This window comes from Ursus americanus, chromosome 15, assembly GCF_024610735.1.
Source record: "Ursus americanus isolate L20-20 chromosome 15, mUrsAme1.1.p, whole genome shotgun sequence".
Lineage (NCBI taxonomy): Eukaryota > Metazoa > Chordata > Mammalia > Carnivora > Ursidae > Ursus > Ursus americanus.
The window spans coordinates 27,150,021-27,170,555 of NC_142141.1; the positions used below are offsets into that span (position 1 = coordinate 27,150,021).

General features: G+C 36.1%; 1 protein-coding gene across 3 annotated transcripts in view; it reads right to left on the minus strand.

Annotated features, from left to right (window-relative positions):
- Positions 1-7,299: 7,299 nt before the first annotated feature.
- Positions 7,300-20,535, minus strand: part of NDUFS4 (NADH:ubiquinone oxidoreductase subunit S4) — a 115,904-nt gene continuing 102,668 nt past the window's right edge. Inside the window, exons 5-6 of one of the 3 annotated variants that reach the window (XM_045815365.2) lie at positions 14,628-14,731; positions 7,300-9,444 (exon numbers count right to left, since the gene is read on the minus strand). In XM_045815365.2, the coding sequence (XP_045671321.1) occupies positions 14,628-14,731 (104 nt within the window). In that variant the 3' untranslated portion in view covers positions 7,300-9,444. Of the gene's footprint in view, positions 9,445-10,012; positions 10,465-11,662; positions 11,995-14,627; positions 14,732-20,535 lie in introns of those variants that run through there. The other 2 variants (XM_045815366.2, XM_087867900.1) reach the window with 2 other exon arrangements.

Genomic DNA, 20,535 nt, shown 5'->3' on the forward strand with positions numbered 1-20,535 from the left:
TCATTTACATTTAAAGTAATTATCAGCATTTGACATTCTAATTATAATGTATCTTGGTTTGGGTCCCTGGGTTCATCTTACTTCTAACTCTCTGGCCTCCATGGATCTAGATGTCTGTTTTCTTCTTCAGGTAAGTTTTCAGTCATTATTTCTTCAAATAAGTTTTCTGCCACTTTCTCTCTCTCTCCTCTTTCTGGGAGCCCTAGGATGTGAATATTAATCTGTTTGGTGTTGTCCTACTAGTACCTTAAGCTATCTTCACTTAAAAAATTTTTTTTTCTTCCTGCTCTGATTGTTTACTGCCTTGTCTTTGAAGTGATTGATCCTCTCTTCTGCTTCATCTAGTCTGTTCTTGAGCTCCTTTAGTGTATTTTTCAGTTTAGTCATTTTATTTTCATCTTCATGACTTCTACTTGGTAGTTTCTTGTATTTTCTATCTCTTTGTTGACGTTCTTATTGTGTTCATTCTTCTCCCAAGTTCGTTGAGCATCATTATGACTACAGTTTTGAATTCTTTATGTGGTAAATCCTTTACCTCTGTTTCATTAAGGACTTTTCCTGAGGTTTTATCCTGTTCTTTCATTTGTAACATATTTCTCTGTTTCTTCATTTTCCTTGACTCTCAGTGTTGGTTTCCAGGCATTAGATAAAATAGCTGCCTCTCCCAGTCTTGAAGGACTGGCCTCATGTAGAAAATGAGCCTCATTATTTAACTGTGCCCTAGCTCTTTGTTGTCTCTCAAACCTTTGTGATGGTCTAAGCAGACTACTTAAAATCTTTACAAAATAATAATAATTTAACAGTGTTTTTTTTATCTGTCAGAGAGAGCACAAGGGGGAGACTGGCAGGGAGAGCAGGAAGAGGGAGAAGCAGGGTCCCTGCTGAGCAAGGAGCCCAATGAGGGACTCATCCCAGGAACCTGGGATCATGACCTGAGCTGAAGGCAGGTGTTTGACTGAGCCACCCCAGACGTTCCCAGACTATTGTATTTTTAATGGCTCCAAGTAGATGAGGTTGTTCCAGGACTTTTATTTTTTAGATATGATCCACCTTTTGGCATTTGGCTTTATTGTCATCTTTGTTGGAATTCTCGCCATATACTTCTTTGAATGGTGTAACCTAAAGCAGAATACAATGTGTACTTTCTTCTTTAGAAATTTAACTGAAGCGATTCTTCACTTACTTCAATTTATCCTTTGTTTAATACACAATGAAACGCATTATGTACTCCCCAGAGCCCTTCCATACTGTTATATATTTACTTAATTCGTATTTAGCTATAGTCCTCTCCAAAACTCTTCTCACCACTAGCAATTTTCTTTCTTCTGTAACGTTCAATCATTCCGTCTGGCATTTGTATGATTTATAATCCCCAAACGTACTGTACTGTGTGTCCTTAGGTGAATTGCCATTTGTAAGAAAGTATCCTTTAACTATGGCATGTATTAGTTTAGATTCACATGGAAATCCCTTTGTAAAACTCATTTGTTTTACATCTCCAAGATGTTTCCCCCCCATTTGATGATTGTAAACTGGTATCAAGACCAATTTTGTTTTGTTTTCATATTTGTAGGCTTTACTTTAAAAGGTATTAACACTTTCAGACTGGCTGGCTCATGTTTTTGCCAATTATTCACATAATTACATGAAAATACCTAGGGCATCACTCTCACCACAGGCCCAGAGTGCATGAGCCCAGGAAGCAGGACTGCCTCCTACCTTGATTTCAAAGGGCAGTAGCAATGCTCAGTGAAACTACGGGAGTAGGCATCTGGCAGAGCCCTGGGGAAATAACCTTCACCCAATGGAGAAGCATAGCATGGGCATGACCACTGCCAAGAGCCACGGGTGGGTCATGCTCTCTCAACTGGTGGGGGGGGGGCAGCAAGGGGGAGGAATATCATACCACTAGATCTCGAATGTAGGACCTCCACCCCAGTGGGTCTGGAGGATAAAACATCCAGCCAAAGAGAATTATTCTTAAACCTTATGGTTTAATATTTCCCTTGGGACCCACAAGGCCTTTTATCTTTCCTCTCTCTCCCTTGTGGAATAAAATGTCTTGCCTGTGCCTCTGTCTGTTTGGGAAGCATATTATTTGTTTGGTTTCACAGGTTTACACATGGAGAGTAATTTGCCTCAGGATGAATTATATCTTGAATCTCACCCCTGTTTGATTTAGATGTAGATTAGATTTTAGAGGTGAAAATGGAGTGGTTTAAGACTTTTAGGGCTGTGGGATGCAATGAATGTATTTTGTATATAAGAACATAAATTTTGGGGGTGTGGTGGTGGAATGTTACAGAATGAATGTTTGTGGCTACCCACCCGAATTTGTATGTTGAAATTCTAACTCCCAACATGATGGTATTAGGAGGTCAGGTTGCTGGAGGGCAATTAGGTCATGAGCTATCGTGAATGGGATCTCTAACCTTATTAAGAGCCCAGAGAGCTGTCTCATCCTTTCTGACATATGAGGACACCATAAAAAGACAGCTGTCTACGAATTAGGAAGTAGGCCCTCACCAGAACCTGACCATGCTGGCACCTTGATCTCAGACTTCTAGGCTCCAGAACTATAAGAAATAAATGTTTACTGTTTATAAGGCATCTATTCTGTGGTAGTTCATTACACCCGCCTGAACTGACAAAGACAGGAATGTATAATACGAGCTCCTGACATCAATTAGCGAGACTACAATGCAATCATTCATGAAATCTATCACTGTTTAAAAAAAAAAATGTTCATCCCAAAGAGATATTTAAAATTATAAAGTTTCACCTTGTGACTATCTTCTTTGGCTTTAGACAAAACTTAATTTCCTCCATTTATACATACTTTATTATTTTAAGGATTATAAAATCTTCATATTCAAACAAAGTTTTAGGAGCTGATAATTATGTATTGATAATGAAAAATGTCAGCAGATATTAAACATTGTAAACTATTGTTGTTAGCATTTTTCTCTGAAGATTTCATTTAAGAGTAAATTTGAGTTAGAATTAACAAACCTAACCACATCACTCTGTACCCATACATTATTTTATTGATTTCCCATAAAAACATTAATTAACTCACATATTTACAACAGGTCAGCTAAGTCCTATTTATTCTTAATTATAAACACAACTTTAAAAGTTAAACTGTATTATTTTACTTAAGTCCTACTCCTATCTGTAGGCATCCTGCTTTTTCTATCTCACATTATGATTAAGGTTTAAAAAAATTACTCAAATAGAAGGCACACATAAATTTAGCCTAATGCCTGGCCACAAGTAATATTTAATGAGTGATTGAATTTTCATGAAGGAGAGTGCCCAACATTTATAAAATATCTACTAAGTACTTATTTGTTCAATTTCATTTGATAACACGTAGTTTGTAGAGGTCAAGTACAAGTCACACACCTGACATTTGATCTAAGGGTTGTCTTAAGAAAACTGTGCTTTTGGTTCTCCCCCAAATGGGATATTGAAGCTGATAAATTTATTTACTTTATTCACTTATTTTAAAATTATTTTTAATTGTAGTATACTTGACATACAGCTTATATTAGTTTCAGGTGTACTAATGATTTGATGTTTATGTACATTATGGAATGCTTATGATGGTAAGTGTAGTTACCATACAAAGTTATTACAATATTATTGACTATATCCCATGACTGATTCTATAACTGTAAGTTTGTACCTCTTAGTCCTCTTCACTTATTCTGCCCATCCCCCTACCTCCCTTCCCTGTGGCAACCACCAGTTTGTTCTATGTCTATTTCTGTTTTGTTCATTTGTTCTATTTTTTAGATTTCATCTATAAGTGAAATCATGACATTTGTTTTTCTCCATCTGACCTATTTCATTTAGCATAATACCCTCCAGGTTCATTCATGTTGCAAATGGCGAGATTTCATTCTTTTTCTGGCTAATATTCCATTGCACAGAGATATATACACCATCTTCTTTATCCATTCATCATCCATCAACGGACATTCAGGTTGCTACAATATCTTGGCTATTATAAATAATGCTCCAATAAACATAGGGGTACGTGGATCTTTTTGAATTAGTGTTTTTACTTTCTTTGGATAAATACCCAGAGTGAAATTACTGGATTGTATCATATTACTGATTTTAATTTTTTGAGGAACCTCCATAGTATTTTTAGTGACTCCACCAATTTACAGTCTCACCAACAGTGCATGAGTGTTCCCCTTTCTCCACATCCTCACTAACACCTGTTATCTCTTGTCTTCTTGATACTAGCTATTCTGACAAGTGTGAGGTGATGTCTCTTGTGATGTCTCTTTGTGGTTTTGATTTGCATTTCCCTGATTAGTAATATTGAGCACTTTTTCATGTGTCTATTAGCTATCTTTAGGTCTTCCTTGGAAAAATGTCTACTTAGGTCCTCTGACCATTTTTACCAGGTTTTTGTTTTTTTTTTGGTATTTAATTGTATGAGTTATTTGTATATTTTGGATATTAACCCCTTATTGGATATATTTGCAAATATCTTCCCCATTCAAGTATTTGCCTTTTTGTTTTGTTGATCATTTTTTTTTTGCTGTGTAGAAGCTTTATAATTTGGTGTAGTCCCATTATTTATTTTTCCTTTTCTTGCAGACGTGAAAAGTCACTACCAAGACTGATGTCAAGGAACTTTCTCTTCTTCTAGGAGCTTTATGGTTTCAGGTCTCACATTTAAGTCTTTAATCCATTTATAGTTTATTTTTATGTATGATATAAGAAAGTCCAGTTTACATGTGGCTGTTCAGTTTTTCCCAGCACCATTTATTGAAGAGACTCTCTTTTCCCAATTATATTTTCTTGCCTCCCGTTACAGATTGACCATATAAGCATGGGTTTATTTCTGGGCTCCTATTCTGTTCTATTATCTTCGTGTCTATTTTCGTGCCAGTACCATAGTGTTTTCATTATTAGAGTTTTGGAGAATAGTTTGAAATCTGAGATTGTGATACCTCCAGCTTTGTTTTTCTTTCTCAAGATCGCTTTGGCTGTTTGAGCTCTTTTGTGGTTCCATAATTTTAGGACTATTTGTTCTGATTCTGTGAAAAAATGCTGTTGGTATTTTGATAGCGATTTCATTGGATTTGTAGATTGCTTAGGGTAGTATGGACATTTTAACAACATTAATTCCTCCAAACCATAAGCATGGTATATCTTTCCATTTGTTTGTGTCCTCTTCAATTTCTTTCATCAGTCAGTCTTAAGAGTTTTTAGAGTATAGATCTTTTACCTCCTTGGTTAAATGTATTCCTAGGTATTTTATTCTTTTTGATGAAACTGTAAATGGGGTTGTTTTCTCAATTTCTCTGCTATTTCATTTCATTATTAGTACATAGAAACACAACAAGGGTACCTGGCTGGCTCAGTCGGTAGAGCATGTGACTCTTGATCTCAGGGTTGTGAGCCCCTGAGTTTGAGCCCCATGTTGGGTATAGAGATTGTTTAAAAACAAAATAAAGTCTTGGGATGCCTGCGTGGCTCAGTCAGTTAAGTGTCTGCATTAGGCTCAGGTCATGATCCCAGGGTCCTGGGATTGAGTCCTGGGATTGAGTCCTGCATCAGGCTCTCTGCTCAGTGGGGTGTCTGCTTCTCCCTCTGCCTGCCACCCCCCCTGCTTATATTAAAAAAATAAAATCTTAAAAGACTGCAATGGATTTCTGTATATTAAATTAGTTTTAATATGCATAGTTTTTGGTGGAGTCTTTAGGCTTTTCTATATATAGTATCATATCATCTGCAAAGGTACAGTAACAGTTTTACCTCTTCCTTACAAGTTCGGATGTTTTTTTTTGGCTTCAAGCAGGCCAAACTTTATCACAGTCTGATCAAAATGGTCATGTGACTATTCTAGGGAGCTTTTCAAAAGGAGAGACAGTATGAAGCTTCATTGTGATAATAAGATTTGTTTTATAAAATTGTGTAAGTTACTCCTTATTTCCACAAGTTTCAAGTAGATCCATTATCTCTGAAGGTCCTTCTAAAACGTAATCATTCGTGTACACACTGATAACTATGTACTGCCAAACACACTTGTCAGAAAGATTGGCAGTTTGAGTGAGGTGATTCTGGGACATTTTTCATGGCTTTATTTTCCCATGTTTTGGGTTATCTGGGTGAATCCTAGATGTAATCACAACATCCTTATAAAAGACAGGCAGAAGGTAATTAAGAATGTAATGGGACAACTAAAGCAAAATGTTCCTGGCTTTGAAAATGGGAGGAAGGGGCTGCAAGTCAAGGAAGGCAACTCTAGAACTGAAAAGGGCCAGGAGATGGATTCTCCTCTAGATCCTATGGATGGAATACACTTGCCAACACCTTATTTTTGGCTCACTGAAACAGATTTTGGAGTTCTGACCTCTAAAACTATAGGATAAATGTGTGTCCTTTCAAGCCACCAAGTTTGTGGCAATTTGTTAGAGCAACCATAAGAAACTAATACGAAGACTAAATAGCCTTGAACTTATTAGCAGAGCCACAATTTTTTTTATGAAATTGCATCCAATTTTCTTCAATTTCCTGTTCTGATATTCTAGTAATCTCGATCCTAAGCATGTAGCAACCTATAAGAATGTGTGTAGTCTGTTAGCTTTATTAGACACCCTTTTAATTAAAAAAAAGAAAAATCCTACATTGGCCTCCTCTATCCCTTGTTTGCCTCCTCTTCCTCTTTACCAAAAATATTTTTTCTAAGGGATTATCCTTGACTTCTCCTTTTTTCCTCATTATCCTGTACTTGTCGGTCTACTCATTGGTCTAGCTTGATTACTATACAGCCAATTCTCTTGGCGCATCTGCTAATCTCCAGACCTATATTACCAATGGTCTGCTGTAAATATTCAGCTGGGTAGCTCATTGGCATCTTGCATTCAGTATAACTAGAAATGAATTCATCTTCCCAAGATAGACTTATAAACAGAAAACCAAATCACACCAGGAAATGAATGCTTCATCAAATAAGGCATGTTAAGAATTTTGTTTTGTTTTGTTTTACACAATAATGGAAACTAGAGGAGTATCTGATTTTGGGAGTTTTGCAGATGTCAATTTTGAGTAATATTTTTCAGCATTTCTTCACTTTGCTTTGTTCCACATGGACCATCCTCATTATGGTGCAAGTAACTACAGGAATGGAAAATCTGACTTTTTAGACTATTCTGTATTTGGATTCTAACAAGACAATTTTCTCAAGTATCAAAAACCTTGTATATATGGTTGATTATATCAAATGCTCATAGATCATGAACCTCACAAAGTGCTGCTTTGACATCATACTGAGGTTTGCTTTCATGTCTAAATCAACTTTATTGAGGTAGAATTTACATACACTAAGATGTACTTATTTTAAGTACAGATATTAATGGAGCACTTTCTAAGGTATAATAAGGAAAAAAACAGCAAAATACAAGAGTATAGTATGCTTCCTTTTGTGTAAGAAAGTAAAAATATGAATACATATATATTTGCTTGCTTTTGCAAAATGAAACATGGGAAGGATGAATCAGAAAATAAAATTGGTTAAACTGCGTGGAGGTGAGAATGGAAGTCCTTAGAGCACAACAAATACAATTTTGCCCCCCCCCTTAAAGATTTATTTATTTATTTGAGGTGGGGGTGGGGCAGAGAAAGAGGGAGCGAGTCAAGGAGACTCTGCACTAAGCATGGAGCTGATGCAGGGCTAAATCTAACAACCCTGAGATCAGGACCTAAGCAGAAACCAAGAGTCAGACACTTAACTGACTGTGCCACCCAGACGCCCCTACAATTTTGACTTCTGAATAAGAAATCTTACATGTTTAAAAAATAAATCAACAGGGGCACCTGGGTGGCTCAGTCATTTAAGCATCTGCCTTTGGCTCAGGTCATAATCTCAGGGTCCTGCGATTGAGCCCTGCATCAGGCTTTCTGCTCAGCAGGGAGTCTGCTTCTCCCTCTGCTTCCTTCCCCCTGCTCATGCTCTCTCTCTCAAATAAATAAAATCTTAAAAAAAAAAAAAAAGAAAGAAACATGGATGAATACAAAGGAACAAAAGAACCTAATTGTACATGAAAATTGACAATGTAAAGAATGAATTCAAGTGACTTGGAACACAGTACTCCATCTTCTTTGTAATTTTTTTCTGAAGATGAGAATTGTGAAGAAAACTTGAACTTTACCATGTAGTTTGTTACTTACGGTATTAGCAATTTTAAAGCAATTTTGTGTGTATCCTAGGACAGAGTAAATGAATAATGCATTGATGTTAGGTACGAGAATTCTCATTGTGAGAGAAGGGTGATAAAACATGAAGTGGGGTGCAAAGTTCAGAGGAAGAACTCTGAGCTACAGATGAAGTAGGAAGTTATCATGATGATGGTCTCTGTGTGTGTGTGTGTGTGTGTGTGTGTGTGTGTGTGTGTGTGTGTGTATGTATGCATGTTGGACAGTGATCTTATGTGCCTCCAGAAGTGATTGAGACTATAAAATCACTAATTACTGGTTAGTGATTGGTTATTGATCACTTGGTTCAAGTGGTATATATCAGACTTTTCCATCATAAAAGTACTTTTATCTCTTTTGGTTAGTATGTAATTTATGGGTTGATATTTGAAATTGCAACAATTCTGTTTTCCCACAAAGTTTCACCAAATTGTTTTAGCGTTCTTTGGATTGTTACCAGAATGTTTAACCTGAGTCTCATCATGAGGAAAAAATGAGAGAAATCCAAATTGTGAAACATTGTATGAAATGACTAGCCTGGATTCTTCAAAATTGCCCAGTGTCAAAACAGCAGGTGAACTGTTCAAGATTAAAGGAGACTAAATTCAGGATTATTGACTGGGTCCTGGATTTTAAGAAAAGCAGTGCAAAGAACAATATCGGAGCAACCTCACAAATCTGAATATTGTTAAAACTGTACCAGTGATCAGTTTTTTTTTTACTGTGACAATGTTATTGTGGTATATAGAAGAACGATGTCTTTTTTCAAGAGAGACACACCCCAAAGTATTTAGAATTGACATCATGATCTATGAACCTTACTTTTGAATAAAAGTTATGTGCAGGAAAGGAAGGAAAACACATGTGACAAAATGTTAACCAGAAAATTTAAGTGAAGGGTATATGAATGTTTATTTTCAACCTTTATTTTATAATAAAAATTTAGGGAAAATTCCAGAGAAAAGAAAGGACTTTAAAAATATTACCAGTGACCTTTAGATAAGGAGAAAACCTATTAAGTTATAATACATTATAATAAGTTATAATCACATACCTTTGTTAGCAAACTTTATTATCAAAATCAGCAAAATCAGCATGATGTTCTTCCTACCATAATGAAATCTCCTGGACTTCTTTTTGTTAAATTGGTAACTGGAGACAGTGAAGCTTTTCATCAGGTTCCCAGAGTTGCCACAAATTCCAGCATTCAGTTTCCTCAGCCTAAACGTAGCCCAACCAAGATCCAAAGCACAGATGTAATTATTTCTATATTTATGGGTGATCAATTACATCACAATTTAGAATCTATTTTTTTTTCTATTTTGGGATTTAATTTTCATTATCCATGAAGATTTCATATTTATCTTTCAAAGAAATCCACTGTAATGTACAATTAATTTTTTCCCAGTTTTTGAGAATTTATGGCAGATTATTTAGGATAAAACATAAAACTGTTTAAAAAAAACCTGACTCCTAAAACTTAAAGAAAAATAACATTTAAAAACAACTCTTTAGAAACACTTGCCTAGCTTTGTTGGTGGAGCATACGACTCTTAATCTCGGGGTTGTGGGTTTGAGCCCCACGTTAGGAGTAGAGATTACCTAAAATCTTTAAAAGTAATAACTCTTTAGTGCCTGGTGCAATTTTTAGCTGAGTATAAACATCATCGACTCAAGTAGCTATTGACTAGAGTTCCAGTAAATATCCACTAACAATTTCAAAGGCCTATCAACTGAAAACTAAAAGAGAGTGGGACATAATCAGCTTTGGTTTATATTCAGAATCCTCTAAATAATCAAACTAAGCATTGTTTATTGAGTTTTCTCATGAATGAGCCTTTGTGGAAGACACTGAGAAAGAAACTACAATTCTTACTCTTCTCATTTACAGTATGGCTGGAGAGATAAGTTCTATTTGTAAAAATATAAAAGCAACAAATTAGAAAAATCATGTTGAAAAGTTCAGTTGACCATTTAATATCATGTTATAGAAAAATGTCATGGGAAAACATATACTCAGTTAAAAACTGACACCAATTCAATTTTGTTTTAAAAAATGTATGTACAATACAATATTATTACAATTTGTTTTATAAAAGCAATATACGTATATGTAGAGAATAGAAAAAAACTGGAAACATAGACACCAATTATATAATAATGGTTTCTTGGAATGGGAGGAATTTGTGATTATATTCATCTTTATGACTTCTATGTAGATCAGGTATTTCTGCAACACTTCTGTAATCAGAGTACAAATATTTTATTAGATTTTATTTATTTGAGAGAGAGAGAGAGCTGGGGGAGAAGCAGAGGAGGAGAAAGAATCTCAAGCAGACTCTACGCTGGGCATGGAGCCTCACTCAGGGCTGGATGTCACCACCCTGAGATCATGACCTGCACCAAAACCAAGAGTCAGAAACTCAACCAACTGAGCCACCTAGGCGTCCCCAGAGTACAAATATTTTAAAGAAAGAATTCTAAAACATAGTTTAAAATACAAAGCAGTATTTGCTAAGCACCAAATTGTTCTGTCATTGAGTTCTTTTAAGACCAGTCTTATAGGACTGGAGTCCTCAAAGATGTCTTCCTACAAGAGACAGAATTCCTACACAAGGGGTTGCAGTTTCCTGTACATGACACAGTAAGTGCTCAGCAAGCAGTTACTCCGATTATATCATTTGATGCTCACTTATCCCGTTAGGTAGGTACCTCCATTTTGGAGATGAGGAAATGGAGATTTAGAGAAATTTAATTAACTTTATAAGGACCACTGAGTTAGTTAAGTGGTTGAACTAGAATTCAAGCCCAAGTAGCCTAAATCAGTCTTTACTCATACAAAATGACTAGCAATTGCTGGCAGAATATAAGCTCCTACTTTAGGTCTACAAGTAACATGACAGCAGGGACCTTGTCAGTCTTGTTCCACTGTGACCCCAGGGTGTAACGTAGTATATAACGTAGTATATAACACATAGTAGTCATCAAGTAAAAAGTTACATTAATGAACAGATCACCTTTTGTCACTATGGTTTACAACCAAAACTAGGTAACTGAGAGGTTCAGATTCAGTCAATAAAGACAATACCTTGATATCCACAATCAGAATGATAGCACCAAAATTTTTAGATTAACATAGTGGGAAAAAGTAAGACAAATTTGTGTTGATAGTACACTTTAGGACTATTGGTAGACTGTTTTTTGTAAATTTACATACAAAATCCCTTAGCATAAGACATAGACTATAAAAATGAGAGATGTCCAGGTAATTCTTTTCAGATTTGTCATACTTACCCCAAAAGGAAAAAACCTAGAAAACAACAAATGGGGGCCCTTTGGTGCTAGAAATAAATTATAAATTATACTAAATATGAACATAAAAGTCACTGCATCAGCAGCACCTATAGAGAAATGAGAAAGATGGAAACAACCCAGAAAGAGAGGTGCATTGATTTATTATGCAAATAAGGACCAGATATTACAAAACAAAAGAACAATACTGAATTTTTCAGCCAATGCACGAGGTTGCCTAGGAAGTTAGTTCTACCGAGTAACAGAAATAAAGAGTGCTATGTTATATTAAAAACCAAAGTGAAAGTGGAATGCTAGGGGCACCTGGGTGGCACAGCGGTTAAGCGTCTGCCTTCGGCTCAGGGCGTGATCCCGGCGTTATGGGATCGAGCCCCACATCAGGCTCCTCCGCTATGAGCCTGCTTCTTCCTCTCCCACTCCCCCTGCCTGTGTTCCCTCTCTCGCTCGCTGTCTCTATCTCTGTCGAATAAATAAATAAAATCTTAAAAAAAAAAAAAAAAAAAAAGAAAGTGGAATGCTAAATCTCTTTTAGAAGAAAACCTGCTTGTATTGCCTTACTGTATGGGATACAAACAGGTTTCTTTTACTGTGCTATTGAAGTATCTGTGGAATTTCTTAATAGCTATATTTTAACATTTTGCAGAGTTTACTTGAAATAAAATTCTAATTAAAGTTAAGTAGCAGTTAAAAAATATGTATAATTTTCAAGCTTAAGATGGAAGGTATGAATTGTAGTGTATAAATATTTATAGTTATGTATATTTGATTATACAAATAATATATCCTTATAGTAATATATTCAAACACCGTATTAAAAGTTGAAACACCCAGGGTGCCTGGGTGGCTTAGTTGATTAAGTGTCTGCTTTCCACTCAGGTCCTGATCCCAGGGTCCTGCTCAGTGGGGAGTCCTGCTTCTTCTCCCTCTATCCTTTCCCCCAACCCCCGACCCCCATCCCCATGCGTGTTCTCTCAAATAAATAAAATCTTTAAAAAAAGAAAAGAAAAAGTTGAAGGGGGGCGCCTGGGTGGCTTAGATAGTTGAGCGTCTGCCTTCAGCTCAGGTCATGATCCCAGCGTCCTGGTATCGAGCCCTGCATCAGTTAGGGAGCCTGCTTCTCCCTCTCCCTGCCACTCCCCCGACTGTGCTCTCTTTCTGTTTCAAATAAATAAAATCTCTAAAAATAAAAAATTTTAGAAAGTTGAAAGACCCAAGACTCTCCTCCTCCCAATCGGTGGTAAAATCACGTTACTAGTTTCTTACGTATCTTGCCTGAAATATTCCAGCTGCAGGTGTGTGTGAGCACCTGCTGCCACACCTCACCCCCAGATGTTATCTACTATTTCTCTATTTTTCTACTTAGCAGTATATCTTGAACATCATTCCAAACTGCTCGTAGATATTTCTTGTTCTTTATAATAGCTCTGTAATACTCCATTTAACTCCATTCCTCTTCTAATGAACATTTAGACTGTTCCAACTTATTAGCTATTAGAAACCATTCTGTAATATATTTGTACATTCACCTCTGTGTATATCTATGGGCTATTTGTCAGGATGAGGATTTTTAGAACTAAATGGAATACACAGTTTTTGAAAAGAGACTGCTCTTCAAAACAATATTACACAAATTTACACTTTGATGTGTTTTCTTTGTTGGGCTAAGTCAATGTGCTATTAATGTTTTTATGAAATGTCATTGTGAGAAAGTAAATAATTAGTATGTAACTCTTGTAACATAAAGAATTATTAGCAATCCAAAGAAATCATCTGCCATCAATCTTATTTTTCTATAACTGAAGTATATGGGATGTGAAGACAAACATGGGTTCAAGTCCCAGCTTTGATACTTAGGATCTGTGTGATTTTGAGTAGGTTATTTAGTTCTTTTAAGCCTTGATTTATGTGCTTGCAAAATGGGGGAAATAACAGTGCCTACTTAACAAAATTATGATGAAGATTAGTGTACAGAATGATTACTGAAGAGACAGACAGGAGTATGTGCTTGATAACTCATACTGGATGACCTAAGAGATTAAGATGTAACAAGAACCTATATCCATGTCTATTTTACAAAAACAACAGTGAATACAAAAAGATCTCTAATAACGAACTGATTATTTTCTTGGAGTCTTTCAATTCATAAGAATATAAAATTTTCATCTGAACCTTCAGAGTCATAAATGTCAATTTCTGGGCAGAATTTAGTATGGAACACAATTCATTCAGATTCAGACTCAAACTCAGAGAATATAAAGTTCTAATTAGAGAACCTCAGAGGCTCCTGGGTGGCTCAGTTAAGCGCCTGACTCTCGATTTTGGCTCAGGTCATGATCTCAGGATTGTGAGATCGAGCCCCATGTTGGGCTGGGTGTGAAGCCTGTTTAAGAGTCTCTCTCTCCTTCTTCTTCTCCTCCCCAACCCCCCAAAATTAGAAGAGAACCTCACTATTAAGGAGATTGGGTTTATTAGATAGCAGTGTAATCTTGAACTTCTCTAACCTCAGATAAAACAAGAGAATTTCTAAGATAGCATTATAAATAATGATGGCTGGTAATTTATAAACACTATTAACTTGAGAATGGCTATAAAGAACGAAGTGCAAAACTTCAATGTTGCAGCTGATGTCAAGCATTCCTTTTAATAGATTTTTTTTAAAATATTTTATTTATTTATTCGACAGAGATAGAGACAGCCAGCGAGAGAGGGAACACAAGCAGGGGGAGTGGGAGAGGAAGAAGCAGGCTCATAGCAGAAGAGCCTGATGTGGGGCTTGATCCCAGATCGCCGGGATCACGCCCTGAGCCGAAGGTAGACGCTTAACAGCTGTGCCACCCAGGCGCCCCACCTTTTAATAGATTTTAAGCTGAAATTTCCTAGAGGTATGATCACCTCAAATCTCCTCTATAAATAAGAAATTGAAACATGTTCACTTTGAGACATCAAAAAACATTTAAAAAAAGGCACCACAAAATGTATTTGTGGTTAAAGGTCAAATTTATTAGGAGATTGAGATGTATTATACATGGACTATAAATACTGCACAGCTGACTTTATTCACAGTCAAGCACAGAGATATAGTCAGTGCCAACCTATTTTGTGGATACTCTTGTTCTTTTGTTCCAAGAAAAATTTGCACCATAAGACTTGGACTTGGGTTTTGGAACCTTCCTCTCTTCAATGTCATAGCTCCACCCTAGAAAACAAAAACAAACCCACAGAAACAAAATTAAGGAGGATACCTCAAGAGCACAGCAAGCAGAAGCTTTCATAAATTTAATGTTCATTTATCATGAGGAATACATGTTGGCACATCTGAAATATAAATACTTAGTAATACTTCCCCTTATAATCCTGTGTGACAAGGGGGTCCAAAATATTGCCTGAAGATGATTTACTATATCTCAAAAGTGTAACCCATGATGTGACTTCTCCCTACTCAATATTCCTTATTCAATTACTGATGCTCACATATTCATGTAAAATTTTCTGTTTCTCTATGTGGTTTAATATGTGTCGTCTTTAATAACTGCAGTGGGAACACTGAGCAATATATAACCTCACTGTTCTCTAAAAGCTCACGCCTTCACAACAGTTTAGATCTCACTCAAAGCAATACAGAAAAGCATACATGGTTATATGTACATATCCATGTACAGTTACCTATATAAATGACACAGTCAGAGCAGGCCTGAAAGATAATTTGGTTTACCTCTCTGGGCTTTGACAGGCTACTGATTAAATTAAAACACTTTTTCAGCATTTGCTTCAAGGGCTATCTACTTAGAATCCCATGGAAGTACTTGATAACAACGCACATTCTTCAGCCTGACCAAAGGCTCATTGGATCTAATTTGTGGTAGGGGCTTGGGAATCTGTACTTTTAACTATTGATCCTAGGAGATTTTTATGCATAGAAAGTTGAGAACTACTGGCCTAAACTGTCTGCTTCTGAAAGTCTTTGTATCTTCTCTCCAAAGCCCTTCTCAGTGTTTTATAATTTTAATGGATTTATTCACGTCCATGTCTTCTGCTTTAAGTCCAGTTTCTCAGTTCTTCTAAGGTATAGAGAACAACCCTTTAACACCCTCCTCGTTGAAAATATAATTAAGTCATCGTTCTATTCCCTAGTCCAAGCAACCTCTGTAACTTTTCTTCATAAGATTCATTTTCCATCCCTGTAATTTATCATTCTATCTGAGGACTTTCTTCAAATAACTCATCTTGAAACGTTTGATCCATGGCTGTTGAATCATGCAGTCATGTATAAAATGTCCAAACTATTACATGTCTCATTAAGTAAACTTCTTGATCTTGTGAGTTGTTATGAGTTCTAGTGCCTCTTGGTGGGTATAGTATTTGCTGCCACAAAAGCTTATATTTCAATAGCCCCTTAGAATGCAATTTTGCCACAAAGTGAAGCCTGTAAAAATCAAGTCATCAAAGTATACTGCTACTACTGCTTATTTTAGTGTCCAGAAGAGGAAATAATTAATAATTCCATTGCTAGAACTCCATCTTCAAAGAAAGTCCAAGTGCTATGAGGAAATTGAGAAGCAGGAAAGCAAATGAAACAAATGGTTTAAAAATACAAACGAAACATCAGAATCCAGCAGAGAAAATATTGATTCAATTTACTTGCTTAAACATAACCTTACTTCCTTTCATGGAGTACAGTTTTGACTACTTTCTAATCCATTAAAATAGAAAAAAAATCAGAAACCTATGTCTGACTTTAAGAGGACCTGAACTCATAAAATAAGTACATTAACAAGCGGCTATTTGCATTTCAAAAACTTTACTAATGGGCCTAAGAATAGTACCTACTTCATAGGTTGTCATGAGGATTAAACAAGCTTGTTAGTGTGAACTGCTGAGAAAACACGTGGCACTTAACAATCATTTACTGAGTTCTAGGAAAAAGGTACTTTTCTAAAACCTTTATATGAATTAATATTTCCTTTATGTAACTGAGGAAACTAAGGCAGCAAGCGGTTAGGTAACTCACACAAACTAACTCGGCTAGGAAGGGACAGAATCAAGATTTAAACAAAGAATCTGATTCTGGAGCCTCTGCCTTAACTAATGTTGTGTCTCTTGTGGTTTACAGCAAGCACTTGATAAGCTATTCTTTCTGTCTCAAATTTGATTTGCAACTTTCTAGTAACACATCTTCTATATGAAGTGAAGCATTAATGTAAATAAAATTTCCATCACACTGAAACCCATTAATTTTGAATTAATTACAGAAAGGGATTTTGGTAAGCAAATTAATACTGTGAACTGAACATGATAACTTTAACATTATAAACTTCTCAAGCATTTCCTACGTTAACCAGCAAATGATGCTGTTAATTATTAAAAAAATAACAAAGCAGGTATAGCAATATTTACTGAGCATTTGCTATTCCTTTAATAAATATTACTGACTGCATACTCTGTGTCACGACTGCTGAGACACCAGAGGTAAAGCAGTGAATAAATTCCCGAACTTCAAGTTAGCAGAAGAGAAATTGGTAAGTAAATGCATGGTATATTAGGTGCCAATACAGTAATACCTATGATTAAAAATACATATTTTATGCTAATGAGCACTAAAGAAAAAACATTTTAAAGAGGATACACAAGGAAGCCCTCCCTCCTTGAGAAGGTCACATTCGACTGAAGACCTGAAGGAGATCAGTTAGCCGTGTGGATGCCTGGGAAAAGAGCTTGAGGCATGTTCTAAGTCCTCTGCTAAGTGCTTTAAATGTATTTGTATAGAATTTTAAAACTGAGATCATAGGTTGCTTGGCTTATGAAGTAGCCATTATATATATATATACCCCAATTTTATATTTAATTATTTAGGAAAAATAAAGCACAGAGAAGGTAAATATGCAGCATAAAGCTACATGGCTAAGTGGCAAAGTCAGGGTTTTAACCGAGGTTGACTTTAAAGCTATGTACCTAGCTACCTCATAAACTGCATTTCTTTAAAAGCATCTTATAATTGCAATTTTTATTTATTTCACCCATTTCCTTTCAATCTTTGTGATTTTGTAACTTCCCCTCCTTTATTTTTATAAATGTGTTGAAAAGACTGTTTCAAGAATGCCTGGAAAGTAAGACTATGTCTGCCATATGTCCAGCCACCCCCACCCCAGTTGTGGAGAAAGGAAAAGGTTTCTAGTGTAGATTCTACGGCTGGTTATAATGATTGTTGGTAAGTTATCCAAGGCCTCCATGATCTCTTCTTGCCAAGTGATGGGTGAGAAAACCTATGCTCCCTTTCCATCCCTACTTCTAAACACACACTCTCCAGTCCAATAAAAGAGGAACTGAAGAAGAAATGAGAAAGTACTTGGTCATATTTAGGAATTGGTATTATACACAAACACATACCTGATAATCACTCTCTCATTTACATGGTTAATCTGTTTTTCAATCACCAGGGAGAAAAAAATTTTTTTACTGTGTCAGAATGCAGACATAGCTCTATTACCTGTTTTGTTCATGGAGTCTCAAAATGCTGTCAGGGTCACTGCAATGTGAGAAGACTGGGATTTTGTACACATAAAAGAACAACTGGTTTGGGTTTTCTCCTGGTAACAAAGGAGTGACCTGGCTCTTGGGAATCGTGAGCCAGATTATAGTTGCTGTTGATGGTGATAACAATAAATAGAAGTATCATTCTAGGGACAGGAATGTGGATGGGCAAAGGACCTTGGGAAAACAAAAACACACATGGAAGAAACTAGCATTTGCTAACAGTACCCATCTCTATATTATTGCTCTACCACAGCCACCCAGGATTATTAGGATGTATGGGGGAAAAAATCTCTTTTCCTCACATTTTTCTGTGGGAAACAACTTTGTTGCCAAAGCTGCACAAGCAACTAACACGCTTCTCTGATTAAGTAAAAGGAAAAGAGGGGTATGAGGAAGTCTAATGAGAACTCACAAGAGACTGAAACTCACCTCAGAGTCTACATAAATCTCCTTTGGATTTTCTATCCATCACTGAGAAAACTTTTCTACTATGTAGGACTGATGCTAGGATGAAAATTTGCTTTTTTGGGGGAAACTCTGTTAAGAATCTGACCACATTTCTAAGCATCCTTCTCCAAAGTGTTTACCTTACAATGCGTGGATAAACGATTTTATTGGTTGCACTATACTTCATACCACAATCTTTCCCAAGTTATTTTTTGTAATATTGTGGCAATACAAAGGCTACTGGAGCAAGTAGTGAGCTTTAGCTAAAAAGACAAAATAACCATAAGAATAATAACACTTAAACAACTGTACTTAATGGATAAGTTCTGTGAATTGTGCTTATCTTTTCTACTTCCTATGTGAAAGTTGTTCTTAAAAAGAAAGAACCTAATATAACTTGCAAGAAATAGAACATAAAAATTTAAGAATGGAATTTTGTGAAATGTTGAGTTTCTGTAAGAATTTTTTCAACACTAAGTTTTTTTTTAAAAAACTTAAGTTTCTGAATGAGATCACGGAAGTGAAAACACCTGCATTCTCTGAAGACTCTTATACAAAATCAAGGTGTAGTCTATGACAGTGGTCCCAATATGTCGTTCTATTAGGACACTGAAAACCAGCCTTTACTCTTCTCAGCTGTGCAACAGAAGAAGATCAAAACAACTGAGTCCAAAGCAGCTGCCCCAGGGATGGGGAAAGCTCCTAGGGCTGCCCTCGCTTCCCACTGAGGAGAGCAGCCATATGGCACGGATTAACCACAAATCCAACCACCAGCACCTAAATGATGAGAAGCTGACTCCCTTTGCTGTTTCACACACTGGAATGCTTTCACAAAGATATTTTGATCTTTAAGCCCTAGTATCAGAGAAGTACCTCTGGCAAATACTGTAGTAAACTTGAAATGTGACCTATAACATATCACGCTCAATTTCTTTTTTGGAAAGATGCCCGTTTGTTTTGTTGATCTCTAGACTGTGGCTGAGATATTCTACTTCCTATGATATGAATGTTTGGTGTGATCTTTCAAAGGCGCCCAAAAAAGCCCAAAACTCAAAAATCAAAGAGCAAAAAGCATCCACAAAAGGCCTCTGAACAAAACCTGATCATGACAATTAACTTGTGAATTCTATGTATGGGACAGAAAAATTAATTCCACTCACTTTTATTTACAGAACTACTTTATTTATGGTTCAGTAATGCAAAAATATAGAGAAATGTTCATCAGTGCTTTTACTGCTTGTGAAATGTGACCTCTAGTAACCTTGGTTCAAGTCCTATAAAATGTCTTTCTCCTGTAATAATCTAATCTCAAACCCTGACATTAGTTCAGAAGTGAACAGTTTAATGGTTTTTCCTACTGTCCATCTGTGTACAAAGCAAGAAGCACTGCATAATTTGGCACAAACTGACATAACTGGCAGTCACTGCTAACAAACAGAGGCATAGGATCAGAATAGAAAAGACTTTGGGAAGCCAAAGCAAGGTATGTGGATACTTGGGAGGTTTCAAGGGTTTTCACCAGTCTATGCACCCATATTATGCCTGGGTAAAAGCAAAGCATAAACTTTTAAAATATAATTTAAAGGGGGCTGGGAGGCTGTGACGGTCTTTGAGGAATTTCATTTTAGAAGTCCCTTTACTCGGGAATTCCCAAGTACCTAATATTTGGCAGGGGAGGGGGTTCAGATTAATTTGAAAGTATCTTAGATCTTCTTTTAGAAAATATTATGGAGAAATAATGGGTTAGGATACACTGGCAAAGCAACTCTTTCCACAAAAATTATATAAAATTATTTAAACAAGCAAATACAGTGAAAATGTGAGGCACCTGAAATATTTATTAGATTAGTAACACCCTACACCTGCCACAGCTGCAACACCTCAAAAAAAATCCCACCTTTGATGTGATAGTCAATGGCCCCCTTAAATTTTATCTTTTCAAATAATATAGTTGCTATACAGTATTATTTTTATTTCCAAAGCAGTAATTGGAATCACATTATTCAGAATTTGCCACAAAAT